Source organism: Anguilla rostrata, chromosome 12, assembly GCF_018555375.3.
Source record: "Anguilla rostrata isolate EN2019 chromosome 12, ASM1855537v3, whole genome shotgun sequence".
NCBI classification, from domain to species: domain Eukaryota; kingdom Metazoa; phylum Chordata; class Actinopteri; order Anguilliformes; family Anguillidae; genus Anguilla; species Anguilla rostrata.
This window is the reverse complement of record NC_057944.1, coordinates 36,692,722-36,707,755: the sequence shown is the minus strand read 5'-3', so window position 1 is coordinate 36,707,755 and position 15,034 is coordinate 36,692,722. Positions and strand designations below refer to the sequence as shown.

The 15,034-nt window shown below is 50.1% G+C and overlaps 1 protein-coding gene across 2 annotated transcripts in view; it reads left to right on the top strand.

Annotated features, from left to right (window-relative positions):
* Positions 1 to 15,034, top strand: part of nectin3a (nectin cell adhesion molecule 3a) — a 91,017-nt gene that overhangs the window by 43,643 nt on the left and 32,340 nt on the right. For both annotated transcript variants that reach the window (XM_064302828.1, XM_064302827.1), the window contains exons 3-5: positions 4,110 to 4,409; positions 9,336 to 9,453; positions 9,798 to 9,949. In XM_064302828.1, the coding sequence (XP_064158898.1) occupies positions 4,110 to 4,409; positions 9,336 to 9,453; positions 9,798 to 9,949 (570 nt within the window). The remainder of the gene's footprint in view (positions 1 to 4,109; positions 4,410 to 9,335; positions 9,454 to 9,797; positions 9,950 to 15,034) is intronic.

The window sequence follows — 15,034 nt, the reverse complement described above, 5'->3', positions numbered from 1 at the left end:
TGTGTGCAAGTATTATGTCTTTCTGCACGTTAGCTAGTTAGTGCCCATGAAAGCTGTTTTTTGATACAGTTGCACTTGATTGCGTGTCAGTGTTAAGAATAAAATATTGATTGAATCTGACCCGTTGTTTTTGTCCCGTTTTAGAGGGTAAAAAGCAGGAAGAGCGAAACGTTGTCAAGGAAAGTTTCTTTTTCACACGAGTCTGTCTCGCTGCTTTGAGAAACCTGCGGAGTAATCTGACCTGCACTGAGACAGACACTCCCTGTAACCCAAGCCAAGCACAACAGGGCTGAGTACAACACGAAAATAAACACTGAGCGCCAGGCTGCAACTCAACGCTGTAGCACTGAGGACCAGCCTGAGCACCTGCTTTCAGCTCAACGCTGAGCACAGCCTACAATTCAACACTGTAGCACTGAGCACCAGTCTGCAACTCAACACTGTAGCACTGAGCACCTGCCTCCATCTCAACACTGTAGCACTGAGGACCAGCCTGAGCACCTGCCTTCAGCTCAACACTGCAAACACTGAGCACAGCCTCCAGCTCAACACTGTAGCACTGAGCACCAGCCTGAGCACCTGCCTCCATCTCAACACTGCAAACACTGAGCACAGCCACCAGCTCAACACTGTAGCACTGAGCACCAGCCTGAGCACCTGCCTCCATCTCAACACTGTAGCACTGAGGACCAGCCTGAGCACCTGCCTTCAGCTCAACACTGCAAACACTGAGCACAGCCTCCAGCTCAACACTGTAGCACTGAGGACCAGCCTGAGCACCTGCCTCCATCTCAACACTGCAAACACTGAGCACAGCCTCCAGCTCAACACTGTAGCACTGAGCACCAGCCTGAGCACCTGCCTCCATCTCAACACTGCAAACACTGAGCACAGCCTCCAGCTCAACACTGTAGCACTGAGCACCAGCCTGAGCACCTGCCTCCATCTGAACACTGCAAACACTGAGCACAGCCTCCAGCTCAACACTGTAGCACTGAGCACCAGCCTGAGCACCTGCCTTCAGCTCAACTCTGAGCACAGCCTACAATTCAACACTGTAGCACTGAGCACCAGTCTGCAACTCAACACTGTAGCACTGAGCACCTGCCTCCATCTCAACACTGCAAACACTGAGCACAGCCTCCTTCTCAACACTGTAGCACTGAGCACCAGCCTGAGCACCTGCCTCCATCTCAACACTGCAAACACTGAGCACAGCCTCCTTCTCAACACTGTAGCACTGAGCACCAGCCTGAGCACCTGCCTCCATCTCAACACTGCAAATACTGAGCACAGCCTCCAGCTCAACACTGTAGCACTGAGCACCAGCCTGAGCACCTGCCTCCATCTCAACACTGCAAACACTGAGCATAGCCTCCATCTCAACACTGTAGCACTGAGCACCAGCCTGAGCACCTGCCTCCATTTCAACACTGAGCACAGCCTCCAGCTCAACACTAGCACTGAGCACCAGCCTGAGCACCTGCCTCTATCTCAACACTGCAAACACTGAGCACAGCCTCCAGCTCAACACTGTAGCACTGAGCACCAGCCTCCATCTCAACACTGCAAACACTGAGCCCAGCCTCCAGCTCAACACTGTAGCACTGAGCACCTGCCTCCATCTCAACACTGTAGCACTGAGCACCTGCCTCCATCTCAACACTGCAAACACTGAGCACAGCCTGCAACTCAACACTGTAGCACTGAGCACCAGCCTGAGCACCTGCTTCCATCTCAACACTGCAATCACTGAGCACTGCCTCCAGCTCAACACTGTAGCACTGAGCACCAGCCTATAATTCAACACTGTAGCACTGAGCAATAGCCACAACTCAACACTGTAACACTGAGCACCAGCCTGCAGCTCAACACTGTAGCACTGATCCTCCAGCTCAACACTAGCACTGCCAACCTGAAGTTAAGCATTTATGAACTGAACACCACTGAACAAGATAAATTGCTTGGAAAGTATTTCATGTAAAGTGTATTAAAAAAAACCTTTGAATTGCCATGCTCCAGTACACTGCACATGAAATAGCTGTTATTAGTGTGTTTTACTGATGGATGCAGGTACATAGCTGCCTATAAACAAACACTGAAGTGGCTGAATCCACGTTTCCCTGCTGATTTTCATGTGACATCAATACCTGTAATTCAGTCGCCAAACCGGAGTAGTGATTGGTCAGGGAGATTCCGTGGACTCGCTTACTGGCTCTGGGGCGGAGCTACAGAGCGCTGCAATTCCACACGCTTGACAAGATTCATTTGGCCCGGTCTAATGGGTGCTGATGTAATTTGCAGCTTTACGACCAATTAAACCTCTCCGCTGATGGAGCATGGAACGTGTTGATTGGTTCCCATCAGTCAGTGCCAGTGCTCTAGCATCGACTGATACGAACCAATCAACTCGTACATCGAACCTGCATTTCATTAAAATAAATAAATATATATATTTTACAGTGAATTATATGGTGTTTTGATGTAAGAATGACAGCAAAGAGCACTCAGTGTAGTGACTTGTTCATGTCAAGTTCTGAAGAAAGCTGTTGGCACAGGTCTGCTGTTGTAACATGTACTAAGTTATAACTGTTCAACATAAAACAAGTTCTTATTGTGGCATACTTTGTTATATAATTTGTATGTCGTGTGAAATAAAGGCATTAAGGTGGATATCATTTCAGGTTGCTATGATGCATTTGACTCCGAGCTCTGCCCGTCTGCCTGAAATGCTATAGCCTACTCCCCGCTTGGTTTCAGGGGACTTGATCTGTGGGTTGTTTTCTTCATTGTAGAAGTGAATGAAATGTCCTGAAATCTTATACCTCCAGGGGGTTGTGCCGGTATGGTGTGGGACTGTGAGAAGGGTAATTATTTGGGCTTTTTCAGTTCAGGGGTTTTGTGTTCGTATCTTGCCACTCTTGTGTCTGCCACTATTATTCTTCTTTTATTTTATGAAGTTGTAAAGGATGTAAGAGAGTGTGTGCGAGCGTGTGCGTGTGTTTGTGTGTGTGTGTGTGTGTGTGTGTGTTTGTGCGTGTGCATGCATGCATGCGTGCGTGTGTTTGTGCGTGTGTTTGTGTGTGTGTATAGGTGTGTGCGTGCGTGCGTGCGTGTGTGTGTTTGTGTTTGTGTGTGTGTGTATAGGTGTGTTGTGCGTGTGTGTGGTTTGGTGCGGTGTGTGTGGTTGTGTGTGTGTTTGTGTTTGTGTGTGTGTGTGTGTGTGGTGTGTACATGTTTGTGTGTGTGTGCGTACATGTTTGTGTGTGTGTGTGTGTTGTGATGTGTGTGTGTGTGTGTCTATGTTGTGTGTGTGTGTTTGTGTGTGTGGTTGTGCGTGTCTGTGTCTGTGTGTGTGTGTGCAGGTGTGTACAGGTTTGTGCACAAACGTATATCATTGGTCTCAGGTGAATGCCTCGTCAGAAGTCTCTTTAGGTGTTATGATCTGATTGGTCCAGTGGGTCAGAGAGGTCATAATTCACACTACAGCTTTAGATGTTTACGGTAACTGGACCGGGCCAATAATGATCTCACGTCCCGCGTGCGGTGAGTTCCCCCAGCCGAAGCCCAATCACGTCGTTACACCTACAGACCCGAGTAAGAGGAAGCATTATTCATCACGTTAATTTTCAACTCCGCTCCCTCGCACGGCTCGTAATTCTAAAGGCCCTTTCCTGTTATTAAAAGAGGAGAAAGCTTTCGTGGTCCAGCGCAGCCTATGGCAGCTGAGTAAAGCTGCAAAACTCACTGCAGGACTGAGGGGGTTTCCCCCTCTCACACACACCCACACAGTGGCTAATGGGTACACAAGAACAGGCTCACGCAATCTCGCACACAGGGACACACACACACACACGCACACAAAATACACACGCACACTCAGACGCAGACAGGCACACGCACACACGGCGCGGACACACACAGGGAGCACACACGCGCACACAGGGGCGCACACACACACACACACACACAGATGGCGCGGCCTCTTGAGGGAAAGGGGCGGTACTTCCCCAGGTCTCCTGCGCTGGTCCCGACTCTCGCCCCGTCAGTTCTTCATCCGCATTCCTATTCTCAACTGTCTGTTTTCTCGTCTCCCCTCCTCTCTCCAGTGGAGCCCAAGGTGTACGTGTCGGCGGGCTCCGCGCCGCTCCTGGACGGCGGCAACGAGACGGCGGTGGCCACCTGCACGGCGGAGCGGGGGCGGCCGCGGGCGGAGGTGTCCTGGGAGTCGGAGCTGCTCGGCCGGTCCGTGGCGCAGGACCAGGACGAGCCCAACGGCACCACCACCACCCTCGCCCGCTACATGTGGCGCCCCACTCGCCGCGCCCAGGGCCACGCCCTCACCTGCGTGGTGCGCCACCCCGCCCTGCAGACAGAGTTCCGCATCCCCTACCGGCTCAACGTGCAGTGTGAGTGTGGGGCTGGGTGGGGTGGGGGTGTGGGCGAAGTGTGGACTAAATACTCCATTTCGGGTAAAATACTACACAGTTCCATTACATTACATTACATTACATTACGGCAGTAGCTGCGCTCTATCCAGACGACTACACAACTTACCATAGCATTTACATTGACCATTTTACAGCGAGTTTACTGAAGCTACTTTCGGTTAAGTACCGAGCAAAGGTACAACGCAGTTCCTACCGGAATCGAACTGCGACCTTTCAGTTACAAGGACCATCTACCACGTGTTAAATCGTCCGAGTTCCCCTCTCTGGATGAGAGCGTCTGCTTAGCCATTGCTACGTAATGTTCAACGTTGGTCACAAACTGTTGGGTCCGATGATTCTAGCAAACATAGTTCCAATTTTTTAAAAATTGAGTCGATGTGAATTATTATAATGTGTGATTACTGGCATACATATATATGTATCTGTATGTTTAAAATCCGTTTTGGAACTTTCCACAGGAAACGATAAAGAAATGTGATCATTTTTCTGAAATAAGTATTTTTTTTTTTTTTCTCTCCCCCCGATGGGGTGTGGGGTTCGGGGCTTAAGAGGAGAGCCCTTAATTTGCCAGCCCCCCCGTTCGCCAGATCGCTGCAGTGAAATGATATTGAAAGGGTGAAAACCCCGAGCAGCTGGAGCAGAGACGTCCGCTCGGCTCAGATGTGTTTTTTCTGGCGGCGGGTTCGTCGTCTTGTCTGGCTTCCATGGTTTGGAGGACATCTGTTCCCAATGCCACTCTGGCGTGAGCTCACCGCTGTCCTCACAGGGAGCCGTGGTAACGGGCCACGCCCCCCTTACAGGCCTGTCAGAGTGCGCAGCGTAAACGCGGCTAATTTATACCTGCAGAATGTTCCGCAGCCACGCCCTCACCCTTTCACTCTGCTCCTGACGTCTCTCTCCCTCTCTCTCTCTCTCTCTCTCTCTCTCTCTCTCTCTGTCGCTCTCTCTCTCTCTCTCTCTCTCTCTCTCTCTCTCTGTCTCTCTCTCTCTCTCTCTCTCTGTCTCTCTCTCTCTCTCTGTCGCTCTCTCTCTCTCTCTCTGTCGCTCTCTCTCTCAATTCAATTTCAATTTCAAAGTGCTTTATTGGCATGACAAATATAGGCACTTGTGTTGCCAAAGCAGTGGTTATAACATACAACTATATACAATTAATCCGTTATATAAAAATAATTAAATAAAATAAAATAAAAAAATAAAAAAATAAAAAATATATACAAAAATATCAGTAAGTGATGTTAGGTGTGTGTGTGTGTGTGTCTGACTATCTGTGTGTTATGTGCATGAGTGAATATTATGTGTCTGCTTGTACATGTGTATGCTGTGTGTAAATGTGTGCATGAGGTGGTCACACATTGTCCCTCAGAGTATGGCAGGAGAACACAAATTGTGCTGCTAATATGCAGCAGCCTTTTTCTTCTCCTAATAGGTAGGGTAATCTATCGTCATTGGGTATATCATTGAATTGGGGACATTTCTGGATTATTTTTTGGTAGAATTTTTGGCGAATTTGGTCAAATTTTGTGCATTCCATTAGGAAGTGTTTTTCAGTTTCAATTTGGTTGCCTTTGCACTGTTGGCACAATCTTTTTTCTTCTGGCAACCATGATTGTCTGTGCCTGCCAGTTTCTATAGCTAAGTGGTGCTCGCTGAGTCTGTACCTCGTCAAGGTGGTTCTCAGTTTTTTGTCAGTAACTGTGGTCAGGTAGTTCGCTACAGCATACTGTCTTTTTAGGGCCAAATAACATTTCATTTTACTTTGCAATTTTGTTTTAGTTTCCCAGTAGGTTATATAATTCTGTTTCAGCTGTGTTGCAATTTGGTTTATTCTAATTATGTTTGTAGTTTTGTTCTGATCCTGAGCAGGTGAGGTGTTAGTGTGTGTTAGTGTATGTGGGGAACTAAGGCTCAGGACCAGCTGAGTGAGGGGATTGTTTGCTTTGCTCAACTCTTGGTATTGCAGGGCTTTGTATTGATGTGAGTGGGGGTCACTTTGTTTTAGGTGCTTCCAAAATTTGATTGACCTTTTTTGTATTTTGATAAGTAATGGGTATTGGCCTAATTCTGCCCTGCATGCATTGTTTGTTGTGTTTCTATGTAATTTCAGGATATGTTTACAGAATTCTGCATGCAGGGTTTCAATTGGATGTTTGTCCCATTTGCCAAATTCTTGACTGATGAGTGGACCCCACACTTCACTGCCATAAAGAGCAATTGGTTCGATTACAGCTCCAAAGATTTTAAGCCAAATTCTAATTGGAATCTCTACACAAATTTGTCGTTTTATGGCGTAGAAGGCCCTGCGTGCTTTCTCCCTTAGTTCATTCACTGCAATGTTGAAGTTTCCTGTAGAACTGATTTTTAGCCCTAAATAATTGTAATTTGAGGAATGTTCAATGTAGTGTGTTCCTAACATGAATTTGTGTTTTGTTCCCTGAGATCTGGATCTTTTTTGGAATGTCATAATTTTAGTTTTGTTAAGGTTTACTGCCAGGGCCCAGGTCTGGCAGTATTGTTCTAGCAGGTCTAGGCTTTTCTGTAACCCCTGTTCACTGGGGGAAAGGAGAACCAGGTCATCTGCGTAGAACAGGCACTTGATCTCTGAGTTGTGTAGAGTGAGACCCTCTCTCTCTCTCTGTCGCTCTCTCTCTCTCTCTCTGTCGCTCTCTCTCTCTCTCTCTGTCGCTCTCTCTCTCTCTCTCTCTCTGTCGCTCTCTCTCAATTTAATTCAATTCAATTCGCTTTATTGGCATGACTGATTTGTACATTCGTATTGCCAAAGCTTGTAAAGATACATGGCAATGTATATAAAAAGCAATAAAAAATAAAATAAAAAAAACAACAAATAGTGACAATAACTAACAGTAACACTACTAACAGTCTCTCTCTATCTCTCTGTTGCTCTATCTCTCTTTGCTTATCTCTGTTTCTTTCTGTCTCTTGGTATCTCTTTCTCATTATCTCTGTCTCTTTCTGTCTCTCTCATTCTCTCTCACTGTTGCTCTCTCTCTGATTATCCATCTCTCTCTGATTATCTCTGTCCCTATCTGTCTCTCTCTCCGTCTCTCTCTCTCCGTCGCCCTCGTTCCCTCTCTTCCTCTCTCATTTCCTCCCTCTTCGCGCTCATAAAAGGTCCATTAAACGGCAGTGTTAATGTTACAGTCATTAACGCACGGCTCCCTGGCTGGCCCCGCCCCGCCCCGCCCTGCCCTGCGATGCTATCCGTTTGCAGTATTTTAGTGCTGGTTAATGAAGACGTTTTATGAAATATTGATCGGGGTTCCAGCGCCCCGCCCCAGGAAGTGGAGGAATACTCAGGAGACGCACTGAGGCAAGGTTAAACTGGAGAGCGAGGGGCAGAGACGGAGGGAGTGAGAGAGAGAGAGAAGGAGATAGTGATGGAGAGGGAGAATTGAAAGCTAGCAAGGAGAAAGGGAGAGATGGAGAAGAGATAAAGAGGAGAGTAAGAGAGCTATAGAGGATACAGGAAGAAAGACAGAGGGGAAGGAGATGGCGGGAGTGATAAAGCAGAGAGAGGGTGAGAGATTGAGAGGAGAGAAGGAGAGGATAGGAGAAAGGAGAAAGAGATGGTGATGGGGAGGGAGAGAGGGAGAATTGCGAGCTAGAGAGGAGAAAGGGAGAGGTGGAGAGGAGAAAAAGAGGAGAGTATGAGAGCCCAAGAGGACACAGGAAGAAAGACAGTGAGGTGAGGAAGACGGGTGAAGGGATAGAGCAGAGAGAGAGAGATAGAGAGGAGAGAAGGAGAGGATTGAGTAAGAGAGGGAGAAGAGGGCTCTTGGAAGCTTGGTGTGAAGGATCAGCTGGTTGAGCGCTTTGCTGAGGGCCCTGTCCTCTGGCTGTCTCTGTGTGAGCGGAGGTTCGCCCTGCTTTTCACTCCATCTGAAGCTTCAGTTCAGCGGCTCTGCTAGAATAATATTGCTCTAACACCCCGTTAACACTCAGAGCGTAGGAGAGTCTTGTTGGCCCCCGAAGGCCTTGCTGTTTGCCCTCAAAGCTGTGACCTCTGTCTTTTCGTTTCTCTTCTCTCCTTCCAAAAGCCCTGTCCCCCACCCTCCCTGTGCGATTCTCCTGTGGTCCAAAGCCAGCCCCCCCTTCCTCTTCATCATGTGGTCTAAGCTCTGTATTCAGTTCCCATAGGGGACGCTAGCCCCTCCACGCGCCCTATCCTCCTGATCACTATCCTCCATTACTTACAAACAAGACTCCTTTATTTAGTGCCTGAGACCTCCTCTGGCAGACCCTGAGGTCAGAGTATCTTCCCGTGCCTTTTCTCATTAAATTAATTCCCTGGTAAGCGAGTTTTTGCAGTACAGAGCCTGAATAATGGCGTGCTCGTGCACACACTTGATTAATATAGATGGATTTAACCTACGATCGGCCAGAATCCGTCTGAAATATATAAGTGGTACTGCAAAGAAGAAAGAAGCGTCACCGTGATTATTGCTTTGAAATGGTTGGACGCATGAAGAGCCTGTGCTCAGTCACTGGTAGCAGTTTTGTGCGGCATGTCGTGAGTATAAGGGTAGAGGTCTGTAACGACGAGTCACAGGTTTATCCTGGGGAGGGCACTGCCATTGTACCCTTGAGCAAGGTACTTAACCTGAATTGCTTCAGTATATATCCAGCTGTATTAATTAATGCAATGTGGATGCTATATGAAAAGTCATGCTAGCCGCTGAATAAATGCCTGTAATGTAATGTAATGGGTTCATGAGGAACAGTTTTGTCGCGTCCACATGCTGAAATCTGGCGTGTGTGTGTGTGTGTGTGTGTGTGTGTGTGTGTGTGTGTGTGTGTGTGTGTGTGTGTGTGTGTGTGTGTGTGTGTGTGTGTGTGTGTGTGTGTGTGTGTGTGTGTGTGTTGCAGTCGCCCCCGACGTGGTGTTGACGGGGTACGACGGAAGCTGGTTCGCGGGGCGGGAGACGGCGAGGCTCCAGTGCAGAGCCCACGCCAACCCGCCGGCCCACTACGTGAGCTGGAGCAGGTGGGTCATGCGTGTGCGCCGCTCCACAGCACCTCACTGTCACTCGCTCCTCAGGGGTACACGCGTCATATCCGGGTCTGCTGTTCAGAAGGTGGGGAAAAAAGTGTATATAAAACGGGAGAGATGAAGTGGCAGCAGTGTAGCATAACGGGTAAGGAACTGCTATTGTAGCATAGCAGCCGAGCCGAGTACAGTGGTACAGCAGCGTTCGGGGTGCTTAGCGGGACACAGAGCTGTCGCTCTTTCGCTCCCCGTCCCGTGCTGTGTACCGCGGCGTCCGGCTCGGCACACGGTTTCGGGGGGGGAATATGGAACGGGCTGCGAACGCTGTGCTCCTCCCCCAGGGTGGGCGGGGAGATCCCGGACGGTGTGGAGGTGGCGAACGGGACGCTGGTGTTCGCGCGGCCGCTCCAGCGGAACGACTCGGGGGAGTACCGCTGCGAGGCCTGGAACGACCTGGGCCGCCGCAGCCGCGAGATCCAGGTGCAGATACAAGGTGAGCGGAGAGCCCCGAAACCCTGAACCCCCACCCCTGAACCCCCACCCCTGAACTCCACCCCCAAAACCCTGCCCACGAAACCCCGCTCCCTGAAACCCCGCCCACGAAAACCCCGCCCCCGAAACCCCACCCCGCCCACCACTGAAAACCCGCCCTGCCCTGAAACCCCCCCCTGAACTCCACCCCCAAAACCCTGCCCCTGAACCCCCCCCTGAAACACTGCCCCCAAAACCCTTCCCACGAAACCCTGCCTCTGAAACCCCACTGCTGAAACCCTGCCCCTGAAACCCCATCCCCGAACCCCACCTCTGAAACCCCGCCCCTGGGGTGTGTTAAACTATATACCCCGCTTCCTAGAAAAGCACAGGTCCGCCCTTCTAACCAGAGATCCTCTTGTAATTGTATGCTGTGTGTTAGACTGCAGCTGTGAGCTGTTAGTGTGTGTATGCGTGTGTGTGTGTGTGCAGCCGTGTGTGTGCAAGCATGTGTGTGTTTTATTGAGAACAGGAGCAGCAGTGCCTCTTTGTGGGATTTCTGTTGGTGACAGAGGAACAGGGCTGGGTGGGGGTGGTCCAGCAGTGGGGTCTTCGTTGTGTGTCCCAGCTCCAGTGTTTGAGCGTGGGTTTTAGCAGACCCCCTCAGTCCTGGGGAGGGAGGAACTCTTTGCTGGTTTGAGCCCTCAGTGTTGGGGAGGGAGGAGCTCTTCGCTGGTTTGAATGGCAGGGCACAGGGAGCCAGCTGCACAGCATCAGGACCCTGCGCTCTGCTGTGGGGGTCTCTGTGCTGGGGAGTCAGGCGTTCTGTCTTGCCTCGTGCTCAGGGAAGCCTCCGCAGCAAGGAGCCAGTAGAGCAGAAGGAGGGGAGAGGAGAGACGGAGAGAGGGAGAGGGAAAGTAATGAGTGATGAAGTGAATCTCATCCGGAGGCTTAATGGGGCTGGGTAACAGGGTCATAATCCGTTTATGTGCGCCAGCTTGCTGCTGCATTGTCCTCTCTGTTACTCTTACTCACCGTCACCCCCAGCCACACTGACACACACACACTCTCTCTCTCTCACACACAGACACACACACACACACACACACACACACACGCACACATATACACACAGACACATGCATGCACACACACACACTCATGCACGCTCACGCACATACACTCATACACACATGCACACACACACGCACACATATACACACAAACACACGTTTATACACACTCGTGCACGCACACGCGCACGCACATACACGCATGCACACACACACGCGCACACACACTCACAGGCACACACACACCCACACACGCACGCACACACACACACGCTCTTATGCACACACACGCCTCCCCTAATAATGTGTCTGTTGCAGGTGTTTATGTTGTATTTATGTTAAAAGGCTCTAACTCTGTTCAGTTAGGGGAAACTGACTTCTAATACTAAGACGAGAGCGTTTCTCACCCAAGGTAATTATTACCTACATTAATCAGTTACCTGAGTAAGGTCACCTAGGTGTGTGCCCGTGCAGGTATTAGTGCTCATTTGAAACCCCACAGCATCCTTTGGTTATCGGTTACGCTGACCGCTGAAAGCATAGACAGCCGATTCCCATCGTCGGATCCTTTCCGGAAGTTTCTCCATCTTTCTTCTGTCCATCTCTTCCTCGGTGCAGTGCATGCTGGGTCGCGCTGCTGCCAGCCGGCTGGCAGTTTGGCGGGCGCTGCAGTGAAAAGACCTGGCAGCGTCCGGGCATTCTGTCTGAAGTCCTCTCCGCCTCGCCTCAGCAGGCAGGCGCAAACAGCCCTGAGAGAGATTAGGGCCCTGACTGGTCAAACATTCACTAATGCGCGCACCTGCATTAGCGTGACTTCCTGCGTTAGTGTGTGAGTGCGTGTGCGTGTGCGTGTGTGTGTGTGTCTGTATGTGTGTGTGTGTGTGTGTGTGTGTGTGTGTGTGTGTGTGTGTGTGTGTCTGTATGTGTGTGTGTGTGTGTGTGTGTGTGTGCACTGTTTATGTTGTGTGCTCATTTATTCTGTGTGTGTGTGTTGTGTGTTGTGTGTGTGTGTGTGTGTGTGTGTGTGTGTGTGTGTGTGTGTGTGTGTGTGTGTGTGTGTGTTGTGTGTGTGTGTGCGTGGGGTTGTTTGTTAGCGTGATGTCCTGCGTGGTGTGGTGTGTGGGGTGTGTGTGTGTGTGTGTGTGTGTGTGTGTGTGTGTGTGAGTGTGTGTGTGAGAGGGTGTGTGCTTGTGTATTTGTGTGAGAGTGAGTGTTCCCATATATTTAGTAGCTATCATGGCTTCGGGCTGTCCATATAAAACCCTGTCAGTGACAGTGGATAAAAATGTTCCTCTTCAGTTTTGCACAAGAAATTCTGGCATTTCGCTGCACATCTGACTGTAGATCGCTCTGTTGCGCAGTCCTGCGGTTCTGCTGTTTAGACGTCTTGTTTTGTTTGTGGAAAACAATTGTGTTCCTAAAACGGTCCATGGCTTTTCATGTCTGTGTGTGTGTGTGTGTGTTTGTGGTTCTGCGTTCTGTGTGACTGTATACAGCACGAGTGTGAAAGCGCAGGCCTTTGAGTCTGAAAACTAACACGACATTTGGAGACCCAGGCCAAAACCGAAAGATCTGGAAGGTCTCTCGCAGTGTGGGGTTTGGTTTGGTGCAGATGCTGGTTTTGGGGAAAAAGCGGCGATTTTCTGAAGAGATCTCTCTGATCCAAGCCTTTATTCATTTCCCCGCCGCCGCGCTCTGAAGACGTGGAAAAGGAGAAATCAGAACTCCCTCCCGGCTCGCTGTATATTTTTCTAGCTTTCATTTGATCCCCGTCCAAACACACTGACTGCAGTTTTTTGGACATGATCTGTGTCCCATCCCCCCCTCCTTTTTTCCCCCCCCTTTCTCTGCTGAGAGAGAGCTGGAAGTGTCCCAGACAGACCGGCCTGTCGGTCCTCGTCTTGTGAGCATGTGAGGGTTTGGTTTCGCGTATCGCACGCAGCCTCGGCCGATGCTCCGTCCTGATTGGCTGTGTGTCGGGTGCTAAGCCGGCCCTGCAGCGCGTCGGCCAATCGCTGCTCCCTGTGGGGTCTCGGCTGGCCTGGTGAACCCGTGTTCCCACTGTTCACTTCGTCCTGTTGCCCCGCATAATCCCCCAGATGCCCCAGGGCTGTTCTGGGGCAGGTGCGGCTACCCCACCCCCCCTTTAGTGTGGACACGCACACACCCGCACACACACGCATTCACAAATGAACAAGCACACACCCGCACACACACATACACAAACACACACACATGCACACCCGCATACACAAACGCACACGCACACCCACACACACACACACTGGGTAGAGCACTGGCAGGTGAACCAGTCTTCCCTTTGACCTTGAGACACCTCTCTGCCCCCTGTAGTGTGTGTCTTTCTGTAATGTTTAGCTGGGCTTTCTGCTTTCTCAGCTGAGTCTAACACGGGCTGGCGGTGTATAAATGAGGCCCTGGAATTGGGGATGACGGGCTCAGTAGCAAGCTCAGTGGCCTTACAGCAGGCCATAACTTTCATCGGCTTCCCATCCTGGTGAGATTCAGTGTTCCTGAAGAAAGAGGAGGCGGCTTAGAGGGCAGATTTTTCTCCGGATGTGCGGAAGTCAATAGAGGGGTGGGGGGGGGGGGGGGTGGGGGGTTGAACGTGGCCTGACCGTGGCCCCTGGGGGGGATTGGAGAGGGGGGGGGCGGTGGTTCTATCTCTGCGTGTCCTCTGTGCAGCGCCGCTGTGCGGGGCGAGGCTAACGCAGCGGCCTCCGCTATCGATCCAGCAGCACTTTATCTTCTCACATGACTTCCCAGAGTCCTCAGGAGGCGGCGGGGCCAAGCACAAACACGTATATACACACACATGCACGCACACACACACTTGGGTATACACACACATATGCATGCATGCGTATACACACACACACGCACGCCGGTATACATACAAATACGTACGCACACACACACACACACACACTCACGCACACATCAGTACAGCCACACACACTCGTATTTACATGCAATCAGATACGCACGCCAGGGTTCGTGCAAGGTGAATTGCTCGAGGTGCTCACGCATGAATTCGTCGCTCGGAAAGTCCAGTACCGGAGTTCCTGGAAAATAAACAACGGTATTAGTCCTTGGTAGGTCCTTGAATTAAGATAAGGAGAAAAAAGAACATATTGCTTCTTCACCAACAGAGCAAAGAATGCGCCATGTGGGCAGAGGAATTTTAAGGCTGGCCGAAGTTCGCTGCGTTGTTTCTGAAGTTATTTCTTTCTTGTCGTGTGGGATTCAGGATTATTGCTCACTGCCGATGACGGTGGTGTTTGAGGAGGGGCTGGATAAGTCCTCCTGCTCATCTCACTGGAATAGGAAGTCAAGAACATTCCGGAGAAAAGTGAGGAACACCTGTACGGTTAAAACGGAGAGAGGGGTATCTCCTGAGGCAGAAGCCTGCGAGCGCAGTGTTGGCTTCGCCTGCTACAGGAAATCCAGTGCAAAAAAAAACAAACAAAAAAAGAATTTTTTCAGAATTTGCTCAGCAAGAGAGCAGTGACTTCATCGAGTTCCCCCTGAAATGAGCGTACACCAGACTGTGCCTGGAGTTACATTTATTTATTAACTTAGGCTCAAGCTTGTGCTGTGACTGCACGCACGTGGACACGCACACACGTGCGTGCAGAGACACACCTACTCAGAAAGACTTGCTCACGCGATGCTTGCGTGATACTCCCTCGAGAGGAGCGCGGTGTTTCTGCAGCCGCTGCTGGCAGCCCGGGGCTCAGAGGTTTCAGCTTTGCTCAGTCTCCTTCCAAAATTCCTTTTACCGTCCGCTGTGCAGTTTTTATAAATACTTCTTGAAATGTTAGTGTAGCAGCATTTTTCATTTTTGATAAGGTTTTTTTTTAGTACCAGTATACCACGCAACTATACCATTGAGTGGCTGCATATTCTGCCTTACTTTAAAAAAACTTTTAATATAGCTTTCACCTGTCCAAGTTCTGTACTTCACTCAGGTGATGAAAGGAAGGGTGCAGTTTAGAGTTTTTGGACACTCCCCA